Source organism: Bufo gargarizans, chromosome 7, assembly GCF_014858855.1.
Source record: "Bufo gargarizans isolate SCDJY-AF-19 chromosome 7, ASM1485885v1, whole genome shotgun sequence".
Classification (NCBI taxonomy): domain Eukaryota; kingdom Metazoa; phylum Chordata; class Amphibia; order Anura; family Bufonidae; genus Bufo; species Bufo gargarizans.
In genome coordinates this window covers 32,962,023-32,984,731 of record NC_058086.1, presented here as the reverse complement: position 1 = coordinate 32,984,731, position 22,709 = coordinate 32,962,023, and the positions used below count along the sequence as shown (strand labels likewise).

Genomic DNA, 22,709 nt, shown 5'->3' with positions numbered 1-22,709 from the left:
GAGATCACTCCCATCATCTATTTATCTCCAGGACGGTGACTGTAACGAGGGGACATCCTCTGCGTCTGGAGGAAAGAAGGTTTGTACACAAACATAGAAGAGGATTCTTTACGGTAAGAGCAGTGAGACTATGGAGCTCTCTGCCTGAGGAGGTGGTGATGGTGAGTACAATAAAAGAGTCCAGGAGGGGCCTGGATGTGTTTCTGGAGTGTAATAATATTACAGGCTATAGCTACTAGAGAGGGGTCGCTGATCCAGGGAGTTATTCTGATGCCTGATTAGAGTCGGAAGGAATTTTTTGTTTCCCTAAAGTGAGGAAAATTGGCTTCTACCTCACAGTTTTTTGTTTTTTTTTTGCCTTCCTCTGGATCAACTTGCAGGATGACAGGCCGAACTGGATGGACAAATGTCTTTTTTCGGCCTTATGTACTATGTTACTATGTTACTATGTATACCGGGTGCACGTTGCATCATGTTTGCTACCAGAGAACTGTTGTCAGCACTTTCTCTTGATCTGATGTGTTAGAGATTTCCATGGATTATAATGTCACTGCTTCCTCCCTCTGCTTACAGTAATGCAGCTTCCTAGTTGCACTGATCGCTCCATGTTTGGGTTGTGGACACACCTCACGCTTGTCTCTTCCTCTGTACATTGCCCCGTCCTCCTGCATTTGTGACATCGTATAGCTCCTCCTGTCACTAATATATACCATGAACGTATAGCACAGAGCACAGTGCAGACATGGCATCCTCCATCCTGCTGGGTCTCCTCTCCCTGAGCCTCACCGACCTGCTGTACGGGGGAGCCTGCCTGTGTGTCTTCTACCTGCTCTACAAAATCTCTGCCCTCTACCTGAGACAGAAAGGGTTTGAGCGAATATTCAGTGCTTTCCCAGGTCCTAAACGCCACTGGTTGTATGGCAATGCCCTCGAGGTAAGTGGCATCTGAATGATTAATTTTTTTTTATTGCTGCATTGAAACAATTGAGTTTGTTATTTAATAGCAAGTTTCTAAATGTATCGATGTAGCTGAGCTAAATGTGTCAAAATGAAATTGTGCATTGCTTTCTAACTCTCTGAGTTAAAGGGGTTGTAGATTTAAACTTTTCCCCTATGTGCAGGATAGCTGGGACCCTCACCAAGCATGCACACTACCTCTGCATGTATGTATGGACAGCTACACTATATGACTATCTCCCACTAACTATCTGTATTATATATATATATAAGCTAGCTAACTAACTAAATATCTAATGTAATTAAACAGTAAAGCACAGACGATTGCACCAGATGAGTAACATTATTTTGTACCATTTGCTCCAATTAGTCAAATTTCTTCAGTTCTTGGAAAACCCCTTTAAGGTAGAAATTGCTGCAGCTGAACATCAGTTTCATTCATCACAGTGGGGTTGTTTTGGCATCAGGCTCATAACTTTGTGCAAGTCCAAATCGGTAAATGAAACAGTCGCAGAAATGTCCTAAACATTTCTGCCGTGTGTGTGAATTCAACTTGTTATCAGTGAATGGAAACATTCATGGTCTACATTCAGAGATGGAAAGCAACCTGTAATCATGTTCCCCTTGTTCTCTGCAGAGCCGTGTGTTACACGAGCAATTAAATAAAAAGTTTTAAAAAGTTGAAAATATTTTTCTAAATCTTTAAAAAGGGAAAAAATGCAAAAAAAACCTCTGAATTACAAATGCTAAATAAAAAAAGAATTTAAAACATTTTATGGAGAGCGTAGCACCCAAAAAATTAAATTTTATAAAAAATCAACGCCAGGACTGCTGTTTTTATATTTTTTTGTTCGTCACTCATCTCAAAAAATGGAATTAAAAGCTGATCAAAAAGTCCTATTGTAAGAAAAACAGATTTTTAGGAGAATGGTATAGGCTATGTATTGCATTGGTATCCTGTATGTATGTAAGGTTTTCAACAACTTTCTGTTAGGCTCCATTCACACGTCCGCAATTGTGGTCCGCATTTGTCCCGCAATTGTGCGGAACGGGTGTGGACCCATTAATTCTCTATGCGGACGGAATGGATGCGGATAGCACACAGTGTGCTGTCCGCATCCGCATTTCAGGAGCGCGCCGCCGATCTTCCGGTCCGCGGCTCCGGAAAAAAATAGAACATGTCCTATTCTTGTCCGCAATTGCGGACAAGAATAAGTATTTCTGTGGGGGTGCCGGCCGGGTGTATTGCGAATACGAACGTCTGAATGGAGCCTTAATTTGTGTCTATATTTGTAATTGTCTTCTCAAAGCCAGTGTGAGCAGGTACTGTCTGTCGGGACAATGGCACATTAGTATATCAAAGGCAGCAAATGGTTGTCAACTATCTACTAGAAGAAGAAATTGTGACAATTTGTCCAGCAGATGATACAATGACTAGTTGGGTAGGAAATATACAATATTCCAGCTGCTTCTATCAATCTTTTAAGAGTTAACTGTAAATTATTAGAAAACCAGAAGCAACAATCAGATGTGTCTGAACAATAGTCTAGAAACTGCTAGAACTGGCTTTTAATCCTATAAAAGGCTGGGATTTGAGACCTCAGGATGCCATTCACCTTTACCTTACATGCAGTAATCAAGCATAACTGGTTGCTGTGTGTAGAAGGGTGGAGATAGATTAGTAAAGAGTGACTAAACTCCATACATATTGATGTTTTCCTTTCTGAAGTCTGTGCAGTTTTATCTGAGATCACGGTTCCAGAATTGATTATATGGCGGCTATATGATTTCAAAAATCAAGTCCAAGTTTCATTATTCTCTTCTATGGGTGATAGTCATCAGAAAAAATATCTTATTTTTAAGGCTCAAGATCTGTGAGCTAAACTTTGCTTGTGGCATCATTTCTAAAGCTGGTCATACACATTAGATATATTTTGGCCTAACCCCCTGATAGTTGCATTGGCCTTCAACCTGATGTGTATTGGGGTCGCCTGACTCTGTCCTGGTGGTAGATGTTACTATGTAGATGTTGGGGGACAGAAGGATCGGTCAAGTTGGATCCTTTCGTTCTTGGGGCGATAAGCCACTGGTAAAGGTATCTGTCATCAGCTTTCATTCGATAACAACTCAGCTGAGCATGCCTCTATGTCTATGAGGGGATTGGGAGAGACAGCTCTTCAGAGGTAAATTAGGCAAGAGAGATGAAACCAGGATTGTGTGGATCTTTTGAGGTCCTCCAATCTTGGCCAGGGGTTCCTCAGAAGACGGCAAGAGTAATAGTAGAGATAAAGTAGTTTTAGGATTTCCTGAATAGGGTTACCTTTTTTGGGGTTTTCCTATGGGGTAAAAAGGTTGCCAATCATGCTCTTGAGGAACTACAATATGCATGCCCAAGCCATGACCATGGCCATGACCATGGACCATGACCAAGCCATTGCTATGTTCTCAACAATCCCTTTATATTTATTAAGACCAATGTAGGTTTGGGGGAGGGGGAGATAGACAAAACATGAGAAAATTTCCCCAAACAAGGTCAGACTTGCATACCAAAGTACAAGAGGGTCTTCAAGTGGGACCAGGCTCTAACACAATAATGGTCTATAAAGCTCTAACAGAAGACAGCTTCATTTAGAGGTAATTTTGGAGCCAATCACTTGGTATATTCACATGGGATATTTCACATATTAGATCCTATTGACTTGATACGTCTTGTTTGCACAGTTAACATTGAACCCCAGTCTATATAACATATTTCCAAACTTTATGACCATAAAGCTTTGCAGCAAGGACCTGCACTGAAACATCTAGGCTAGGTGGCCTTCTGCTCTGAATAGTGATGGGACAGGCTGAGGTTTTAGCTGAAATCTTTCTTCTTCTTAACAGTTCAAACAAGGCGGGATTGATTTGGACATTATAAATGGTTATGCAACGCAATTTGATTGCGCCTTCCCCATGTGGCTTGGAAATTTCTTTGCCACTCTCACTATCTATCATCCAGACTACATAAAAGCCATTCTCTCCAGGCAAGGTGAGGAACAATTCTGTTGATATCATTTTTTAATGTTTGCATTTTATTCATTCAGAAAATTCTGTTCTGAAATAATTATTTTTCAGAAACAGCACCATCTAAGAGCAGCATTTGGTATTACAGCTGAGTCCTGAAAAGGTCTGAACTGCAAAACCAAACATGGCTCATGGGCAACAATGAGTAATGAGAAATACCATTTTTCATCTACAATAGCCTAAAAATGTTGGTGACTTTTTGTGCCCATTCTGCTCTGTATAGTTCATGGAAAACCACAATGCTCCCTGTTTTTTATTTATTTATAGTTTTGGATTGCATTTCAATATACTTTATTACCCTAAACTTTAATTTCCACAGAATTTAAACTCCAACTAATTCCCACCCAACTGCCCCACAGAGGCGAGGGGAAAGAAAAAAATGTTTTATTTAGTTTTACCTTGTCTTGGCTCCCTTCTTTTTATAACAGTAGATCTAATGTTTTCCGGTATGTCTCCCCCATGGACGCCATCCATATCTATTCATACATCTTACTGTTCCTTTATTATAAAAACATTTTTTAAATGTTCCTATTGTTATTCACAACTTCTAACTATTCTTTGATGATATTTCAGGACTGGAGATGAACGAATCAATTCTCAAATTCATAAATTCATCCCAAATTTTCTAAAAGGTTTTGATTGGAACTAAATTAATTTTGTGTGATTCGAGAAAGAGAAGAGAAAGAGAAGGATGGAGAGAGATGAGAGAGAGAGAGAGGGTGGGAGGTAGAGAGAGTGACAGAGGGAGGGGGTGGAGAGGGAAAGAGCTGAGAGGGTGGGTGGGAGGAAGAGAGAGTGATGGTGGGAGAGAGACAAGAGAGAGAGGGTGGGAGGGAGTGGGAATGATGGAGGAAGGGAGATGGAGAGAGAAACAATGTGGGAAGGAGGGAGAGAGATGGAGGGAGAGAGACAGATGAGAGAGAGGATGGGTGGGAGGTGGAGAGAGAAACAAGGTGGGAGGATGAGAGACGGAGGGAGGGAGAGAGAGAGGGTGAGAGTGACGGAGGGAAAGAAAAACAAGGTGGGAGGTAGGGAGAGGGAGGGTGGGAAAGTGGGAGAGAGAGACGAAAGAGAGTGAGAGAGGGTGGGATGGAAAGAGAGTGAGAGTGACGGAGGGAGATGGACAGAGAAACAAGGTGGGAGTGAGAGAGACGGAGGGAGGGTGGTAGAGAGAGATGAGAGAGAGAGAGGGTGGGAGGGAGCGAGTGACGGAGGGAGGAAGATGGACAGAGAAACAGGGAGGGAGAGAAAGAATGACGAAGGGAGAGAGGGAGATGGAGAGGAGAGAGAGACTTTACAGGCACTTTCAATTCGGGTTGAATTTATTGGAACTGAAATTGAATTGGCCTTCTGATTTGGACCAGGATCATATTTGAAGAAATTCGCTCATCTCTATTCAAGATCAATATTTAGTAAATAATACTCTAGTCTTTTGAAGACCCAAATCTGTGAAATACCCCAATATACATGTAAATGAGTCCAACTGGACCTTTATTCCCAGAATTGCACTCAGTAATTTTGTTACTTTGATCCAATAGTCGAACAATTTTGGGCACCTCCAAAAATGATGTAAGAATTCTGATCCTTCTATTTTACATTTCAAGTACTCTGATGATGTTTTCATCCCTATCTTAAAAAGAAAGCGATATAGAGTACGACATAGTCTACACTCCAGTGAAAAACATGGATCTCCTGGCTGAGGACTTCTTGGAGACCATGTTCCTTGTACTCCTCCTAACAACGCTTGACAGATTTTAGAACTAAAACCATCTACTACCCACCATAACGGCATCTAGAATATGAAGCCGAACCCTGTTGTTTATATGAATCAAAGCCTTGTCATGCTTAACAAACATATCCTAAATACACCTACCATGTCTTTATAGATCCAAAGGACAACTTTGCCTATCACTTCATCACCCCCTGGATTGGTATGTAACATGGCTTTGTTAGTTATATCATATCTAGGCAAGCTTTAACCTTACATTTTCTGACCACTGTGTTTCAGATTCTAAACATAACACATTACGGAGGGTGAAATAAGGGATGAGGGTAATGTAGAAGGGACACATTCACCAACAATATGGCGTGCCAGATGGGAGGCTGTTTTCTATGGATGCAGAATTTTGCCTATTTTTTGTACCATGTGAATTGAGACTGATGTAGAGCAATAGTGGTCCATCTCTTAAAGGGGAACGATAGTGGAACTGTATTTATGGACAAGTGGCTCTTAGTAAGATCATCAGTCTCATTTCTATGGAATTTTATGCAGTCTATTAGTACATTAGTGCCATTTCTGGCCGGGGAAAGGGTGGCCTTAGCATTTCTCAAAAAAAATTACTTGCAGGGAGTCTTAAAGGGGTTGTCCAGGATTTTTTTTAAATCCACACCCCACCACCAAGAGCTGTGAAAAAATGTATACTTACCTGTTCCCCGCATCTCAGTTCTGGCTCTGTGGTTCCCGGGATGTCTACCCCAGACTTCCTGTCTGTATCTGTCAACTTCCACACGAGAGAGGTCATGTGCACCGCTGCAGCAAATCTAATACATTATGGGTGAGGGCCTGCTGTCGAGCTGACTCTCTAAAACATTAGGGGCGAGGGCCTGCTGCTGATCATACCATCTAAAACATTAGGGGTGAGGGTCTGCTGCTAAGCTGATCATCTAACATCTAAAACATTAGGGGTGAGGGTCTGCTGCTGAGCTGACCTCCTAAAACATTATGGGCGAGGGCCTGCTAATGATCTGACCATGGAAAAAATTATGGGCGAGGGCCTTCTGCTGTGCTGACCATCTAAAACAATACGGGTAAGGGCCTGCTGCCGAGCTGACCATCTAAAACATTATGGGCGGGGGCCTGCTGCCGAGCTGACAATCTAAAACATTATGGGCGAGGGCCTGATGCTGAGCTGACCATCTAAAATATTATGGGCAAGGGCCTGCTGCCAAGCTGACCATCTAAAATATTAGGGGTGAGGGCCTGCTGCCAAGCTGACCATCTAAAACATTATGGGCGAGGGCCTGCTGCTAAGCTGACCATCTAATACATTATGGGTGAGGGCCTGCTGTCGAGCTGACTCTCTAAAACATTAGAGCGAGGGCCTGCTGCTGATCATACCATCTAAAACATTAGGGGTGAGGGTCTGCTGCTAAGCTGACCATCTAAAACATTAGGGATGAGGGTCTGCTGCTGAGCTGACCATGCAAAAAAATTATAGGCGAGGGCCTTCTGCTGAGCTGACCATCTAAAACATTACGGATGAGGGCCTGCTGCCGAGCTGACCATCTAAAACATTATTGGCGGGGGCCTGCTGCCGAGCTGACCATCTAAAACATTATGGGCGAGGGCATGATGCTGAGCTGACCATCTAAAATATTATGGGCGAGGGCCTGCTGCCGAGCTGACCATCTAAAATATTAGGGGTGAGGGCCTGCTGCCAAGCTGACCATCTAAAACATTATGGGCGAGGGCCTGCTGCTGAGTTGACCATCTAAAACATTACGGGTGAGGGCCTGCTGCCGAGTTGACCATCTAAAACATTATGGGCGGGGGCCTTCTGCCGAGCTGACCATCTAAAACATTATGGGCGAGGACCTGATGCTGAGCTGACCATCTAAAACATTATGGGCGAGGGCCTGCTTCTAAGCTGACCATCTAATACATTATGGGTGAGGGCCTGCTGTCGAGCTGACTCTCTAAAACATTAGAGCGAGGGCCTGCTGCTGATCATACCATCTAAAACATTAGGAGTGAGGGTCTGCTGCTAAGCTGACCATCTAAAACATTAGGGGTGAGGGTCTGCTCCAAAGCTGACCATCTAAAGCATTATGGGCGGGGGCCTGCTGCCGAGCTGACCATCTAAAATATTATGGGCGAGGGCCTGATGCTGAGCTGACCATCTAAAACATTAGGGGTGAGGGTCTGCTGCCAAGCTGACCATCTAAAACATTATGGGCGAGGGCCTGCTGCTGAGCTGAACATAGAAAAAATTATGGGCGAGGGCCTGCTGTTGAGCTGACCCTCTAAAACATTAGTAGGGAGGGCAGCCTAATAAGCATGTTGATATGATGGAGGAGGAGGACGAGAAAAGGAAGATTTAACCATATACCCTTTTTAGTGGTGGAAGGGCTGCATGGGAATACAGTGTATTCAATACACCATAAAAGCCACATTTAAAGTGCCTTAATGTTCAGCCGCTTTTCTCTGGTGGAGTAGAGAAGTCAGGGGCAATCCAGGCCTTGTTCATTTTGATAAGAGTCAACCTGTCAGCATTTTCAGTCTTATCAGTTATTATGCCCCCAGCAGCACTAAATACCCGCTCTGACAAAATGCTGGTGGCGGGTCAGGCCAACATCTCCAAGGCGTAGAGCGCCAGTTCGTGCCACGTGTCCAGCTTGGAGACCCAATAGTCGTAAGGCACAGAGGGATCAATGAGGAAGCTGACACGGTCTGCTACGTACTCCTTCACCATCTTCCAAAACTTTTCCCTCCTTGTGACACTAGGCTGCGCATCAGGGTGAGGTTGCTGGCGGGGTGTCATGAAATTGTCCCAGGCCTTGGAGAGTGTTGCCTTGCCTCTGTTGGAACTGCTGTGTGTTCCCCTCATCGCCCCTTCTCGGTTGCCCAGGGAACTACGTACTTTGCTGCCAGCGTTGTCAGGTGGAAATTTTTGGAGCAATTTTTCCACAAGTACCTTCTGGTATTGCACCATTTTGCTAGTCCTCTCCACCACAGGAATGAGAGATGAGAAGTTCTCTTTGTAGCAGGGGTCAAGAAGGTTGAACAACCAGTAATTGGTGTTGACCAAAATGCGTATAACGCGAGGGTCACAGGAAAGGCAGCATAACATAAAGTCAGCCACATGTGCCAGAGTCCCAACAGACAAGACTTTGCTGTCCTTATCAGGAGGATGACTCTCAATCTCCTCATCCTCTTCCTTCTCTTTGGCCCATCCATGCTGAACAGATGGAATAAACCTGCTGTGGGTACTACCCTTTGTAGCAGAGGCAACCGTCTCCTTCTCCTCCTCCTCCTCATCATCCAATTTGCGCTGAGAAGACGAACGGAGGGTGGTCTGGCTATTATACTGTGTACTGTCTTCCCCCATTTCCACCTCTTCCACACGCCTTCCTTGTGAGCAGCGAGCGTTTCAGTAGACACAGAAGTGGGATGGTTACGCTGATAATAGCGGCATCACTGCTCTCACATCTGTGTTGATTCCTCAAAGTTGCGTAAAACCTCACAGAAGTCAGACATCCATGCCCACTCGTCGCTTGTGAAGAATGGAAGCAGAGTGGAAAGGCAACGACCATGTTGCAGCTGGTATTCCGCTACTGCCCTCTGCTGCTCACAAAGCCTGGCCAACATGTGGAACGTGGAGTTCCACCACGTGTTCATGTCGCACAACAATAGGGTAGGTTTTGAGAAACCGCTGAACCACTAAGTTGAACACTTGGGCTAGGCATGGTATGTGTGTGAGCTTGCCGAGCTCCAAAGCCGCCACCAAGTTATGGCCATTATCAGACACAACAATGCCTGGTTGTAGGTTGAGTGGCGAGAGCCACAGCTCCGTCTGGTCCCTTATACCCTGCCACAACTATGCAGCAGTGCTACACTACTTCCAGCTACTGACTGATGGCTGACTGGTTCTGCAAGATGCGAATTCAGAGGTGGAAGTGGAGAAGGAGGTGGAGGAGGAGAAGGAGGGGGGTTGCGGTGGCAGAAATCCTGATGGAAGTAGGGCCCGCAATCCTTGGCGTTGGTAGCACCTATGCCATCCCAGGGTACGACTCGATCCCGGCCTCAACCAGTGTGCCGTCAGGGAAATGTAGCATCCCTGGCCAAAAGCACTTGTGCATGTGTCAGTCGTTAAGTGGACCTTTCCAATAACTGCGTTGGTCAGGGCACAGGTGATGTTACGGGACACATGCTGGTGTAAGGCGGGGACCGTGCACCGGGAAAAAATAGTGGCGGCTGGGGACCGAGTAACGAGGGACGGCCACCGCCATCAGGCTGCGGAAAGCCTCAGTGTCCACAAGCCTAAATGGCAACATTTCCAATGCCAGCAATTTGGAAAGGTGTGCATTGAGTGCTATGGCCTGTGGGTGGGTGGCTGGGTATTTGCACTTTCATTCTAAGGCCTGGGGTATGGACATCTGTACGCTGCGCTGGGACACAGAAGTGGATGTGCTAGCTGATGGTGCTTGTGAAAGTCCAAGTGCAGGGCGGGAGGCATCCCGGCCTGCGTCTTGGACAGGGGATTGGCCAGCACGTAACACAGGGGAAGAGAAGGCAGTTGTGTGACCAGCAGACACTGGTTGTGGACCCAGGTGTTCGGGCCACCTATTAGGGTGCTTTGACGCCATGTGGTGGATCATGCTGCTGGTGGTGAGGTTGCTAGTGTTCACGCCCCTGCTCATTTTGGTAGATGGCACAGGTTGCAAATGACAATTCTTTTATCGTCCGCACTTTCCTCAAAAAAACGCCAGACTGCGTAACACCTACCCCTTGGCAAGGGAGATTGCCATGAGGGGGTGCTCCGGGGAACAGTTACCGACCTGTTTGATGTGGCCTGCCTTCTCCCTTTTGGCATCCCACTGCCTCTTCCAACCTGTTGCGGTGCTGCGGATCCCTCCCCCTCTGTACAGCTGTCCTCTCTCGGCTTGCCTCCCAGGTCCGGTCAGTGACTTCATCATCCACCACCTCCTCTTCCACTTCCACTTCCTCACTCTGTTCATCCTCCTGACTTGTTGCCCTAACAACAACCTCACTTATTGACAACTGTGTCTCATCCTCATCATCAACCTCTTGAGACACTAATTGCCATTGACTTATTGGCAACTGTGCCTTCTTGTAACTGTGGATGCTCCAGAGTTTGGGAATCAGGGCAAGATCTCCTCATGTCCCTCTTCAAGCGGGCTTTGCGAGAGGCCCAAATCAAGGAATGGCAATGAAAAGAGCTCCTCGGACTATCCGAGTGTGGGATCACTTTCTTGGCAAGACTCTCCATGGTGGAAGGAAGGAGGATCAGGGTGAGGATTCTGTTGACCAGACTCTTGGCTACTGAGACTGGACTTTGTGGAAGACAGAGTGGTGCTTAACCGACTGGAAGCATTATCTGCTGCAATCCAATTGACCACCTAGTCGCACTGGTCTGAGTTCGAGAGTGGTGTCCTGTGCCGCCCTGCAAACTGGGACATGAGGCTAGGTATCTTGGATGATTGTTTTTCTTGTGCTCTGGCAGCAGGCACAGTTTCACCGTGCCCAGGGCCACGGCCTCTGCGTGCACCATCAGCAGCAGGCGACTTCCCCGTCCCTTACTGCTTGCCTTCTGCATATTAAATGGTATAAATGCTTGCAAGTATGTCACATGTAGAGTAGCACAGGTTTTGTAAGTGTATGCGCAAATAAATTAAAGCAAATTTCACTGATATTTAGGATGCGCAAACGTTATACAGAAGATGTAACGCAGGTAATGTCGCTGCTGTCACCAGAGGCTAACCTTATACAGGAGATGTAGTGCAGGTAATGTCGCTGCTGTCACCAGAGGCTAACCTTATACAGATGATGTAGCGCAGGTAATGTCGCTGCTGTCAGCAGCGGCTTACTTTTATACAGGAGATGTAGCGCAGGTAATGTCACCGCTGTCACCAGAGGCTAACCTTATACAGGAGATGTAGCGCAGGTAATGTCGCGGCTGTCACCAGCGGCTAACGTTATACAGGAGATGTAGTGCAGGTAATGTCGCTGCTGTCACCAGAGGCTAACCTTATACAGATGATGTAGCGCAGGTAATGTCAGCAGCGGCTAACTTTTATACAGGAGATGTAGCGCAGGTAATGTCACCGCTGTCACCAGAGGCTAACCTTATACAGGAGATGTAGCGCAGGTAATGTCGCGGCTGTCACCAGCGGCTAACGTTATACAGGAGATGTAGCGCAGGTAATGTTGCCGCTGTCACCAGCGGCTAAGAAAAAATTATAGTCAGTCACTGACATTTGGGATGCGGAAACGTTATACAGGAGAGGTACCACAAGTAATGGCGCTGCTGTCACCAGAGGCTAAGAAAAAAATTCAGTCAATGTCACAGATATTCGGGATGCGGAAGCGTTATACAGAAGCTGTAGTGCAGGTAATGTCACTGTCCGCAGCGTCTTCGCAAAAAGTACACTGGATGTCACAGATATTTTTAGGATGCGCAAACATTATACAGGAGATGTAGCGCAGGTAATGTAACTGTCCGCAGCGGACACCGCCTACGGAAAAATTACACTGGATGTCACAGATATTTTTAGGCTACGCACACGTTACACAGGAGATGTAGCGCAGATAGTGTCACTGTCTGCAGTGGCCAAACAATTGCAAGCTATTTAGCACAGTTTGCACTAAAAATATATATTGCTGCCAGATACAAGAATAGTCCTTAAAAGGACTTTTGGGTCTCTAACAAATGCACGCAATTTAGCGCAGGTTGCACTAATAATATATATGGCAACCAGATACAACAATAGTCCTTGAAAGGACTTTTGGGTTTCTAACACCAACCCTGCCTAATAAAAAAATTAAATTCTATTGAATCAATTCTGTACACTATCTGTCCCTTCTGCTCTCCAGCTCTCCCTGACTAACACTGAGCCGAACTACGTGTCATTGGGTCCTTTATAGCGTTTCGGCCAGCCAATCACTGTAATGGCAGTAACCAACATGGCGGTATGCGTAGCAGCCAACAAACGTGCGGGCAGGAAACTCAAGCATGGCGCTCGAGCACACGCGGTATTCGGCCGAACACCGCGATCAACACTAATAATCACATCTTTCACATATCCTAAATTTAGAGAAATATTTGCATACATATGTGGGACTGATAATATTAGCTATTTTTGCGTACTTTAAGTCATCTTTTAAGGGGTTGCGATGTGCTAATGTCAGCAGTACATAACAGTATGCTTTATAACTCCCTGCCTGCAGGAAGCCAGCAGCAGGAGCCGAATACTAAAAGGGACGGCGCAGGCGTGGGATTTACGGGACACTGAGGAGAACTCGAAAGACAATCAACTGGACCTGGGCGTGCCAAAGGGTGCTTAGACCGAGCCTCTAGGTGCTGAAGCAACGCCCTCATACACCTAGAGGCTAATTAGCATATTTTAAAAGTCTTTATTTTAAGAGAACGGCGGCAGGCAGGGAGTTATGAAGCACACTGTTATGTACAGCTGACATGTTATTTCTCATGATAGAAACCCTTTAAGCAATTGTAGTAGATGCTCCTGTCTTAAGAATAAAACTTTCCCTATATACCTGTATATCTCCACCACTTTCACCTGTCTACTGCCTTCCTGTCTTTCAGGGAAAGGTTTGCTGGTGTTGTCAGGACAGAAATGGCACCAGCACCGAAAACTGTTGACCCCGGGATTTCATTACGATGTTCTGAAGCCATATCTTGGAGTGATGTCCGACTGTGTTAATGTCATGCTGGTAAGGAGAACTCACAAGGTTGAGAAACCTCCTCAGCCAAAAATCCATCTAGTGTAAAACAGTACATAGAAGACAGGACGGGAGGAGGGGATCAACCTATGTGTGGTTAATTATTTGATTGCAATGAATTGTATATTTGGGTTGACAATGCATTATGTTTAGGACAAATGGGAACTAATGGTCCCAGATAAGAAACCAGTGGAGCTTTTCCATCACATCAGCCTCATGACCCTGGACACCATCATGAAATGTGCCTTCAGCTACCAGAGCAACTGCCAGCTGGACAGGTTGGTTGTTGCCTACAATTATTTCTATCCTTGGTAGTTTTCCTTCAGTGTGGTGCAGAAACCTCAGAAGGGATAAAACAACTGGCTGGAGACAACTACGGCAGTTATCAAGGACATGTATACCATAGAGGTGGAACATGTGGCTGCTATAGAACTATTGGAAGGAGGCGGCTCAGCCCTGGTTAGTCTCATCCAGTTGGCAACCTGGTGGTAAGAACCTGTGCCGGACTCCCGTCTGCAGAGGAAGCGCCTAGTGGCCATGTTGGGTATTGCACTCCATAAAACATAATTGGGACTTCCTTCTCTTTGCAGTGAAAATGAATACATCAAAGCAGTGTATGAGCTCTCCTACCTGGTGGAACACAGAACCCGCTACGCTCCCTACCATAATGACTTTATCTTCTACTGGAGCCCGCATGGATTCCGCTTGAGGAGGGCACTGAAAACAGCACATCAGCACACAGGTCAGGTCTTTTATTTAGATTTTTCTGCAAGTCATAATCCAATAGAAAAGATCATGATGAACTTTTTTTTAACACATTGATGGATGTTAGAGATAAGCCAGCTTGGATAGAAGCAGACCATGCAACGAGTTTGCATGATGACAGCACCGGATGGCTTTCTCTGGTTTGCATCACACAGCCATAGCGCTTGCCTGCATCTGCCACAAGGGGGGGCTCCTTTCATATTGATTTATGCAGCTTCTCTTAACTTCAATACCATGGCTGTGAAATGGGCACATGGGAATTGGCATAGGTCTGTTTTAAGTATTAAAATATATGATGTCTTTGTATCACCTACCTGCGTATCTTAAACTCATGTTTAAAGGGGTTGTCTAGGTTGTCTAGGTTGATATCAGGGGGGGCTGCCTGGGTGAGAATGTGGGTATTTCCCGGTTTAGCTTTGAACCCGGACAACCCCTTTAATTTTGGTACAAGAAAAGGAAGAACAGAATTCTATGAAGTGTGGTTGAAGGTAAACATCAGTAGTCTACCATGGACAGTTTTAGTCGAAATCTATGAAAATATTCTTCCGGTAATAATCACATTATGTCTGTTCCATATAGAGAAAGTCATCAAACTGAGGAAAGAATCACTAAAACAGGAGACAGAACTGGAGAAGATCAGGCAGAAGAGACGTTTGGATTTTCTGGACATTCTATTATGCGCCAGGGTAATAAATTGATTGACAATCTGACTTGTACCCAGAGGGGTAGCTATAGGGGCAATTGGGGCAATTGCATCTGAACGTTGCTGCATTACATTACAGTATTAAAGGGGTTTTCCAGAAAAAGAATATTGAAGACCCATCCTCAGCAGGGCCGTATTTAGCGTTCATGTTGTCTTAGGCACTTTTTGGGCCCGTTCACACAGCAACGGCAGGCACAGGGGGCAGTGCTTCAGTTCACAGGCTGGTGGTTTAAAACGTTCAGATGGTACATGTACCATCTTGGCGCAGTGTCGCTGCTTGAAGCTGTGACGGGTGTCCTTCTGTGGTTTAGCTCTATTTAATGTAGTTAAGTTGCGAGTGGGTCCACGGCATTCAATGTGAACAACAGCGGCAGAAACCACCAAGTAAGGCCTCATGCATACGGCCGTTGTGTGTCCGTTCCGTGCATTGGGGACCGCAATTGCAGTCCCCAATGCACGGGCAACATCCGTGCAGCGGGCTGGACCCATTCAACTTTAATGGGTCCGTGGTATGTCCGCACCGCAAAAAAGATATGACATGTCATATTTTTTTGTGGTGCGGAACCACGGAAAGAAACACAAGGGAAGCACTCCGTAGTGCTTCCGGTGTTCCGTTCCATGACTCCGTTCTGCATCTCCGGAATTGCGGACCCATTCAAGTGCATGAGGCCTAAGTAGCTAATTTTTACATCGTCAAAACCCACCGTGCAAAGGACATTCAAGACAGTGGCTGCTGCACAGGTTTCACATTGCGATGAAGCTAAAAGCTATAGTTCCTGTGGATGAAGGATGTCACAATCTTGGGGTTGTCGGTGGCACAGGCAGAGTCATTCACTCCAGTCGGCCTCCATAATAAATCGGAGTGATCTTGGAATTATCCAGGACCACAAAGCAGCTTTACATTACTTGATTATTTTGGTTAAAAAATTAGGCAGAGGCATAACTTTGGGGGGTGCAGAGGTTGCAGATTTGCAACTTTAAGCGACTCTCCATTTAAGTGAATGGAGCTGAGCTGCAATACCAGACACAACCCATAAACAAGAGTGGCGCTGTTTCTAAAATAACATTAAGTCCTTTGTTCTAATCCTGGACACCCCCTATAGCTGTCATCCAAACATTTCCAGTAACAGAGTTACGTGTCTGTTTTTTGTCAGGATGAAAATGGTCAGGGATTGTCTGATGAAGATCTGCAGGCAGAGGTGGATACTTTCATGTTCGAGGGGCACGATACAACAGCCAGTGGCATCTCCTGGGCATTTTACTGCTTGGCTAAGTATCCAGAGCACCAGGACAAATGTCGGGAGGAAATCAGAGAGGTCCTGGGAGATCGGAGGACGGTGGAGTGGTGAGAGCTTATATTATCTTCAATATAGAACATGACAAAGGAGTAGTAGTAGTGAACCACTGTATCTCCATAAGGGGACCAACGATACATCTAGATATGGCGGTGTAGCTGGATTGGGCAATTAGGGCATATTGCCAGGGTAAGAATTCTAGGTAACTTGTTTCCATTGGCCAAAAAGCTGCTTTTCTGGGCCAGGGTATTTAGATATAGGGTGAGGGCCCAGGTGAGGGAAAGCCTTGTGATCGTGGAGGCCATCATTGCCTAGATTCATGTCACTCAGATGAGGAGGTACACAAGAGAATATAGAGCAACACAACACTAGAGGTGTGGGATATATGCAGAGCTCAAACTGTACATATAAGGGGTTATTTTTAGGGGGTGGGAAACCCCTTTAACTTATGTTTAGAGTGATGTGAACTGCAGAACTATCTAATGTAGTTTTTAGTGTGCCTTTTGCTGCAATGATTCTAGGAAATGTTCATGAGCACAGTAAAGTCAATGAGAAGATCCTCAGGGGAGTTGCTGTTTTGACAACATAAACATTGTAATAGTTTTGTTATTACATGGGGGAATGCAAGTAGTTACTAAGACAGACATGTCAGAAGGAGAGGTGAGAGGTCCTCTTTAAGTATGGTATTACAGTATTATTATTATTACTCTTTTATGATGCCAGGGAGGACCTGAGTAAGCTGCCGTACACCACCATGTGTATTAAGGAGAGCATGCGTCTCTACCCGCCTGTGCCAGGGGTGGCTCGTGAACTTAAAGAACCAATCACCTTCTTTGATGGACGGAGCGTACCTAAGGGTCAGTGACAATTTCCGAAAGATATTAACAATTTTTAAACCAATTTTTTTTACATAGTGTATAGATTGTAGATTCACACTGAAGGCATCAAAACTATGAATTAACACATGTGGAATTTTATACATAACAAAAAGTGTGAAACAACTGAAAATATGTCATATTCTAGGTTCTTCAAAGTAGCCACCTTTTGCTTTGATTACTGCTTTGGCTCACATGCGGACCGCCCCAGGAAAGGAAGACCAAGAGTCACCTCTGCTGCAAAGGATAAGTTCATCCGAGTCACCAGCCTCAGAAATCGCAGGTTAACAGCAGCTCAGATTAGAGACCCGGTCAATGCCACACAGAGTTCTAGCAGCAGACACATCTCTAGAACAACTGTTAAGAGGAGACTGTGTGAATCAGGCCTTCATGGTAGAATATCTGCTAGGAAACCACTGCTAAGGACAGGCAACAAGCAGAAGAGACTTGTTTGAGCTAAAGAACACAAGGAATGGACATTAGACCAGTGGAAATCTGTGCTTTGGTCTGATGAGTCCAAATTTGAGATCTTTGGTTCCAACCACCGTGTCTTTGTGCGACGCAGAAAAGGTGAACGGATGGACTCTACATGCCTGGTTCCCACTGTGAAGCATGGAGGAGGGGGTGTGATGGTGTGGGGGTGCTTTGCTGGTGACACTGTTGGGGATTTATTCAAAATTAAAGGCATACTGAACCAGCATGGCTACCACAGCATCTTGCAGCGGCATGCTATTCCATCCGGTTTGCGTTTAGTTGGACCATCATTTATTTTTCAACAGCACAATGACCCCAAACACACCTCCAGGCTGTGTAAGGGCTATCTGACCATGAAGGAGAGTGATGGGGTGCTGCGCCAGATGACCTGGCCTTCACAGTCACCGGACCTGAACCCAATTGAGATGGTTTGGGGTGAGCTGGACCGCAAAGTGAAGGCAAAAGGGCCAACAAGTGCTAAGCATCTCTAGGAACTCCTTCAAGACTGTTGGAAGACCATTTCAGGTGACTACCTCTTGAAGCTCATCAAGAGAATGCCAAGAGTGTGCAAAGCATTAATCAAAGCAAAAGGTGGCTACTTTGAAGAACCTAGAATATTACATATTTTCAGTTGTTTCACACTTTTTTGTTATGTATATAATTCCACATGTGTTAATTCATAGTTTTGATGCCTTCAGTGTGAATCTACAATTTTTATACTGAAAATAAAGAAAACTCTTTGAATGAGAAGGTGTGTCCAAACTTTTGGTCTGTACTGTACTGTATACATATATATATATATATATAACAAGGAAAGACACCGCAGCACATCCGTAGGTGAAAAATTGTGGATCTTTATTCACCCTTGCGACGTTTCAGTCCTCTCACTGGGACTATTTTCAAGCCCTTGAAAATAGTCCCAGTGAGAGGACTGAAACGTCGCAAGGGTGAATAAAGATCCACAATTTTTCACCTACGGATGTGCTGCGGTGTCTTTCCTTGTTTTATATCACACACCTTGGTAAGGTGTTTCCACCGCTGGCACCCATCGGTTTGATACTAGGTGTGCTGCCCTGATTCTACATAGTCTATATATATAAATATATATATAGAGAGAGAGAGAGAATATATCTATGTGTCTATATATATATCTTGCAGAGATAGTAACCTTATATTAATAGTTTAAAAATTCCAATAATTTTCAAGACTAGTAAACTAGTCAATTTGTGATGAAATATTAAACCAAGATTTCTTTTTTTTAAATGTTTTCTTCCTCTTTTATTTTTATCTTTTGTTGTAACAGGTACTGTCATCTTTCTAAGTATTTATTGCATGAACAGATCTCCCAGCATGTGGGATAACCCTGAGGTACGTGGAGTCAGCAGTGGCATTTATATGGCAGAACTAATGTGAATGTCAGCCCAAGATATAACTACTATGGTCCCTGGTCATCAAGTCTGGAGCAGGATAGAATCATTTTAATGACTATAATTTGTATAGTAAGTTCTAGCACATCGTCTCTTGTGTTAGGACTTAAAGGGGTTTCCCAGCAGGATTAAATATAGGGCAGAATGGCTTAAAGAAAAGTATTACTCACCTCATCGATCCCCCACAGCTGTTATAGCGATTTAGGAACTTTTCTTAATCCTTGTTCTTCACACTCAATGCAACGCACGCCAGTGGTGCCAACCTGAAAAGCATTTGTGCAATAAATTATTAGAATGGTATTATGGTAAAGTTATTTATATATATATATATATATATATATATGGTACAGAATGGATAAAAAAGAAGCATTACTCACCTCACTGATCCACCGCAGCTGTTGTTGCGATCCTTACCAGATCCCAGATGGTCCCCACTTCCTGGTCTTGGCCTGACATGCAGGAAATAGAGATGCTTGAGCAGCCAATTACTGGCTGAAAGTGACACACCTCAGTCACTGATTGGCTAAGCAGGCATTTCTTGCTGCATCAAGCCAATACCAGGTAATGGAGACCTGCTGGGGAGAAGGGGAGGGGGTCAGTGAGGACAGAAATGCCTAGGTTTTTTCAACCCATTCTACCCCATATATATGAAAAAAAAATATTCCACCAAAAGACCCTTATGATTTATCGTACAAAAGATTTCAGGGTGGCACCCCTGCCGTGGCGTGCATTGAGTGTGAAGAACAGGGATTGGTAACAGTAACTTGAACACAGAAAAACGAGTATTGTGCACAAAATTACAGTTCAGCAACCCTGTGTTAACCCCTACTCTACTGAACTCTTATTGAGGTTTGACGTGGAATTAAACATTTCTGCATTTGGGATTTTGGTCTTTTCAAGGCACAACTAATAAGGTTATTTTTTAATATATTGTGGGTACCTTCCCCAGTAAAAAGTCAAACATGTAGAACCCTCTAGTACCAGGTGGTTATACAAGCAGCAAAAAGTTTACACAGCACTTTCATGTCCCTTACATACTCTGTATAGATTGTGGATGAGCCTCATTATCTTGTATCATCAAGCTATAGGACCTATTTCTACAATCAGGTTTATGTCTCATCTATTTATGGATTTTAGGTTTTTGATCCACTGAGGTTTTCACCGGAGAATGCATCAAACAGACATTCACATATGTATGTTCCTTTTTCTGCTGGAGCAAGGTAAGACATCTTAAAGATCCGGCACCCCTGCCCATCAGCTGTTCTGCAGTAGCTCCAGCTCTGGAAGTTGGCCATTAATGTTAAAATCCTAGAAAACTAGAAAAAGAGGTGCATATCTTTTAATAAATCTGGCACTAATGACTCAAACGATCCGGTGTATAGAACGACAGTGGCCCAATGTTCTTATTTGCAGTCATTTTTGCGATATAATCTGCCCCATATTTAACAAATTTGCCAATTCACACCAAAATCTTCATGTCTTCTCCCCCTAGGAACTGCATTGGACAGAACTTTGCTATGAACGAGATGAAAGTCGCCATGGCTCTGACACTTCCGAGGTTTGAATTGAGTGCAGATCCCAACAATGAGCCGCTGAAGATTCCTCAGCTTGTCTTACGTTCTGTGAATGGCATTCACTTGAATCTGAAGAAGATACAAAAAACATAAACTCTGAAGATCGCAGTGATTCCGTCGTGCCTTCACTTTTGTTTGTTCATTCTGTGCTGTTGTAATTTACCCCCAAAATGTATTATACAATAAACACCATTAATGATGTATTGTTCAATGGAGAATTTTGTGTGCTGCCCCCTAGTGGAATTAACATGATTGCATTCTTATGTGCGGTGCCCGTGATGGTGCTTGGAGCTACAGGATTACATATTCCAGCTCCACTGGTCATTTTAAAGCTGAGGGCATGTATTAAAGGGGTGCACGGGTGGTAGTCACACCCAGGCCATGATATCGACCTAAGGTTATAGCTACACTGAACAAAAATATAAACGCAACACTTTCGGTTTTGCTCCCATTTTGCATGAGCTGAACTCAAAGATCTAAAAACATTTTCTACATACACAAAAAAAACATTACTCTCAAATATTGTTCAGAAATCTGTCTGAATCTGTGTTAGTGAGCGCTTCTCCTTTGCCAAGATAATCCACCCCACCTCACAGGTGTAGCATATCAAGGTGCTGATTAGACAGCATGAATATTGCACAGGTGTGCCTTACACGGCCCACAATAAAAGATCACTCTGAAATGTGCAGTTTGATCACACAACACAATGCCACAGATGTCGCAACGTTTAAGGGAGCCTGCAATTGGTATGCTGACTGCAGGAATGTCTACCAGAGCTGTTGCCCGTGCAATGAATGTTCATTTCTCTACCATAAGCCGTTTCCAAAGGCTATTCAGAGAATTTGGCAGTACATCCAACCGGCCTCACAACCGCAGACCACGTGTAACCACACCAGCCCAGGACCTCCACATCCAACATGTTCACCTCCATGATCGTCTGAGACCAGCCCCCCGCACAGCTGCAGCAACAATTGGTTTGCATAACCAAAGAATTTCTGCACAAACTGTCAGAAACCGTCTCAGGGAAGCTCATCTGCATGCTCGTCGTCCTCATCGGGGTCTGGACCTGACTGCAGTTCGTCGTCATAACCGAGTTGAGTGGGCAAATGCTCACATTCGATGGCGTCTGGCACGTTGGAGAGGCGTTCTGTTCACGGATGAGTCCCAGTTTTCACTGTTCAGGGCAGATGGCAGACAGCGTGTGTAGGTGAGTGGTTTGCTGAATTCAACATTGTGGATTGAGTGGCCCATGGTGGCGGTGGGATTATGGTGTGGGCAGGCGTATGTTGTTGACAATGAACACAGGTGCATTTTATTGATGGCATTTTGAATGCACAGAGATACGGTGACGAGATCCTGAGGCCCATTGTTGTGCCATTCATCCACGACCATCACCTCATGGTGCAGCATGATAATGCACGGCCCCATATTGCAAGAATCTGTACTCAATTCCTGGAAGCTGAAAACATCCCAGTTCTTGCATCGCCAGCACACTCACCGGACATGTCACCCATTGAGCATGTTTGGGATGCTCTGGAACGGCGAATACGACAGCGTGTTCCAGTTCCTGTCAATATTCTGCAACTTTGCACAGCTATTGAAGAGGAGTGGGCCAACATTCCACAGGCCACAATCAACAACCTGATCAACTCTATGCGATGGAGATGTGTTGCACTGCGTGAGGTAAGGTACTGACTGGTTTTCTGACACCGCCCTTCCCCCCCAGTAAGGCAAAACTGTGCACATTTCAGAGTGGCTTTTATTGTGGGCAGTGTAAGGCACACCTGTGCAATATTCATGCTGTCTAATCAGCACCTTGATATGCCGCACCTGTGAAGTGGGACGGATTATCTCGGCAAAGGAGAAGTGCTCACTAATGGGTCTTTTGTGTATGTAGAAAATGTTTCAGATCTTTGCGTTCAGCTCATGCAAAATGGGAGCAAAACCGAAAGTGTTATGTTTATATTTTTGCTCAGTGTATATTATATTGGCAGAGACATACTGTAACTTGAAGGTCCTGGACCCCTCCAGCTATATGCCATTTATAATGCTGGTGTCTTCTTATGTAGGGCCTGATTATACTTGCTACCTCCGC

The 22,709-nt window shown here is 44.8% G+C and overlaps 1 protein-coding gene across 1 annotated transcript; it reads left to right on the top strand.

The window, feature by feature from the left end:
* Positions 1-600: 600 nt before the first annotated feature.
* On the top strand, positions 601-20,815 carry LOC122943319 (cytochrome P450 4A4-like). Its single transcript, XM_044300958.1, has 12 exons — positions 601-934; positions 3,841-3,985; positions 5,907-5,951; positions 13,365-13,492; positions 13,655-13,779; positions 14,092-14,243; positions 14,846-14,952; positions 16,124-16,314; positions 16,988-17,121; positions 18,917-18,981; positions 20,178-20,260; positions 20,533-20,815. Exons 1-12 carry the CDS (start codon positions 743-745, stop codon positions 20,705-20,707), a joined length of 1,542 nt encoding a protein of 513 aa, XP_044156893.1. The 5' UTR covers positions 601-742; the 3' UTR covers positions 20,708-20,815.
* Positions 20,816-22,709: the final 1,894 nt, after the last annotated feature.

Excerpts from the sequence above, each read along its gene's own strand:
- LOC122943319 (XM_044300958.1), top strand. The coding sequence starts at position 743 with ATGGCATCCTCCATCCTGCTGGGTCTCCTCTCCCTGAGCCTCACCGAC. Across the intron at positions 3,986-5,906 it reads AGCCATTCTCTCCAGGCAAG|ATCCAAAGGACAACTTTGCC; the intron begins GTGAGGAACAAT and ends ATGTCTTTATAG. Across the intron at positions 17,122-18,916 it reads TGGACGGAGCGTACCTAAGG|GTACTGTCATCTTTCTAAGT; the intron begins GTCAGTGACAAT and ends TTGTTGTAACAG.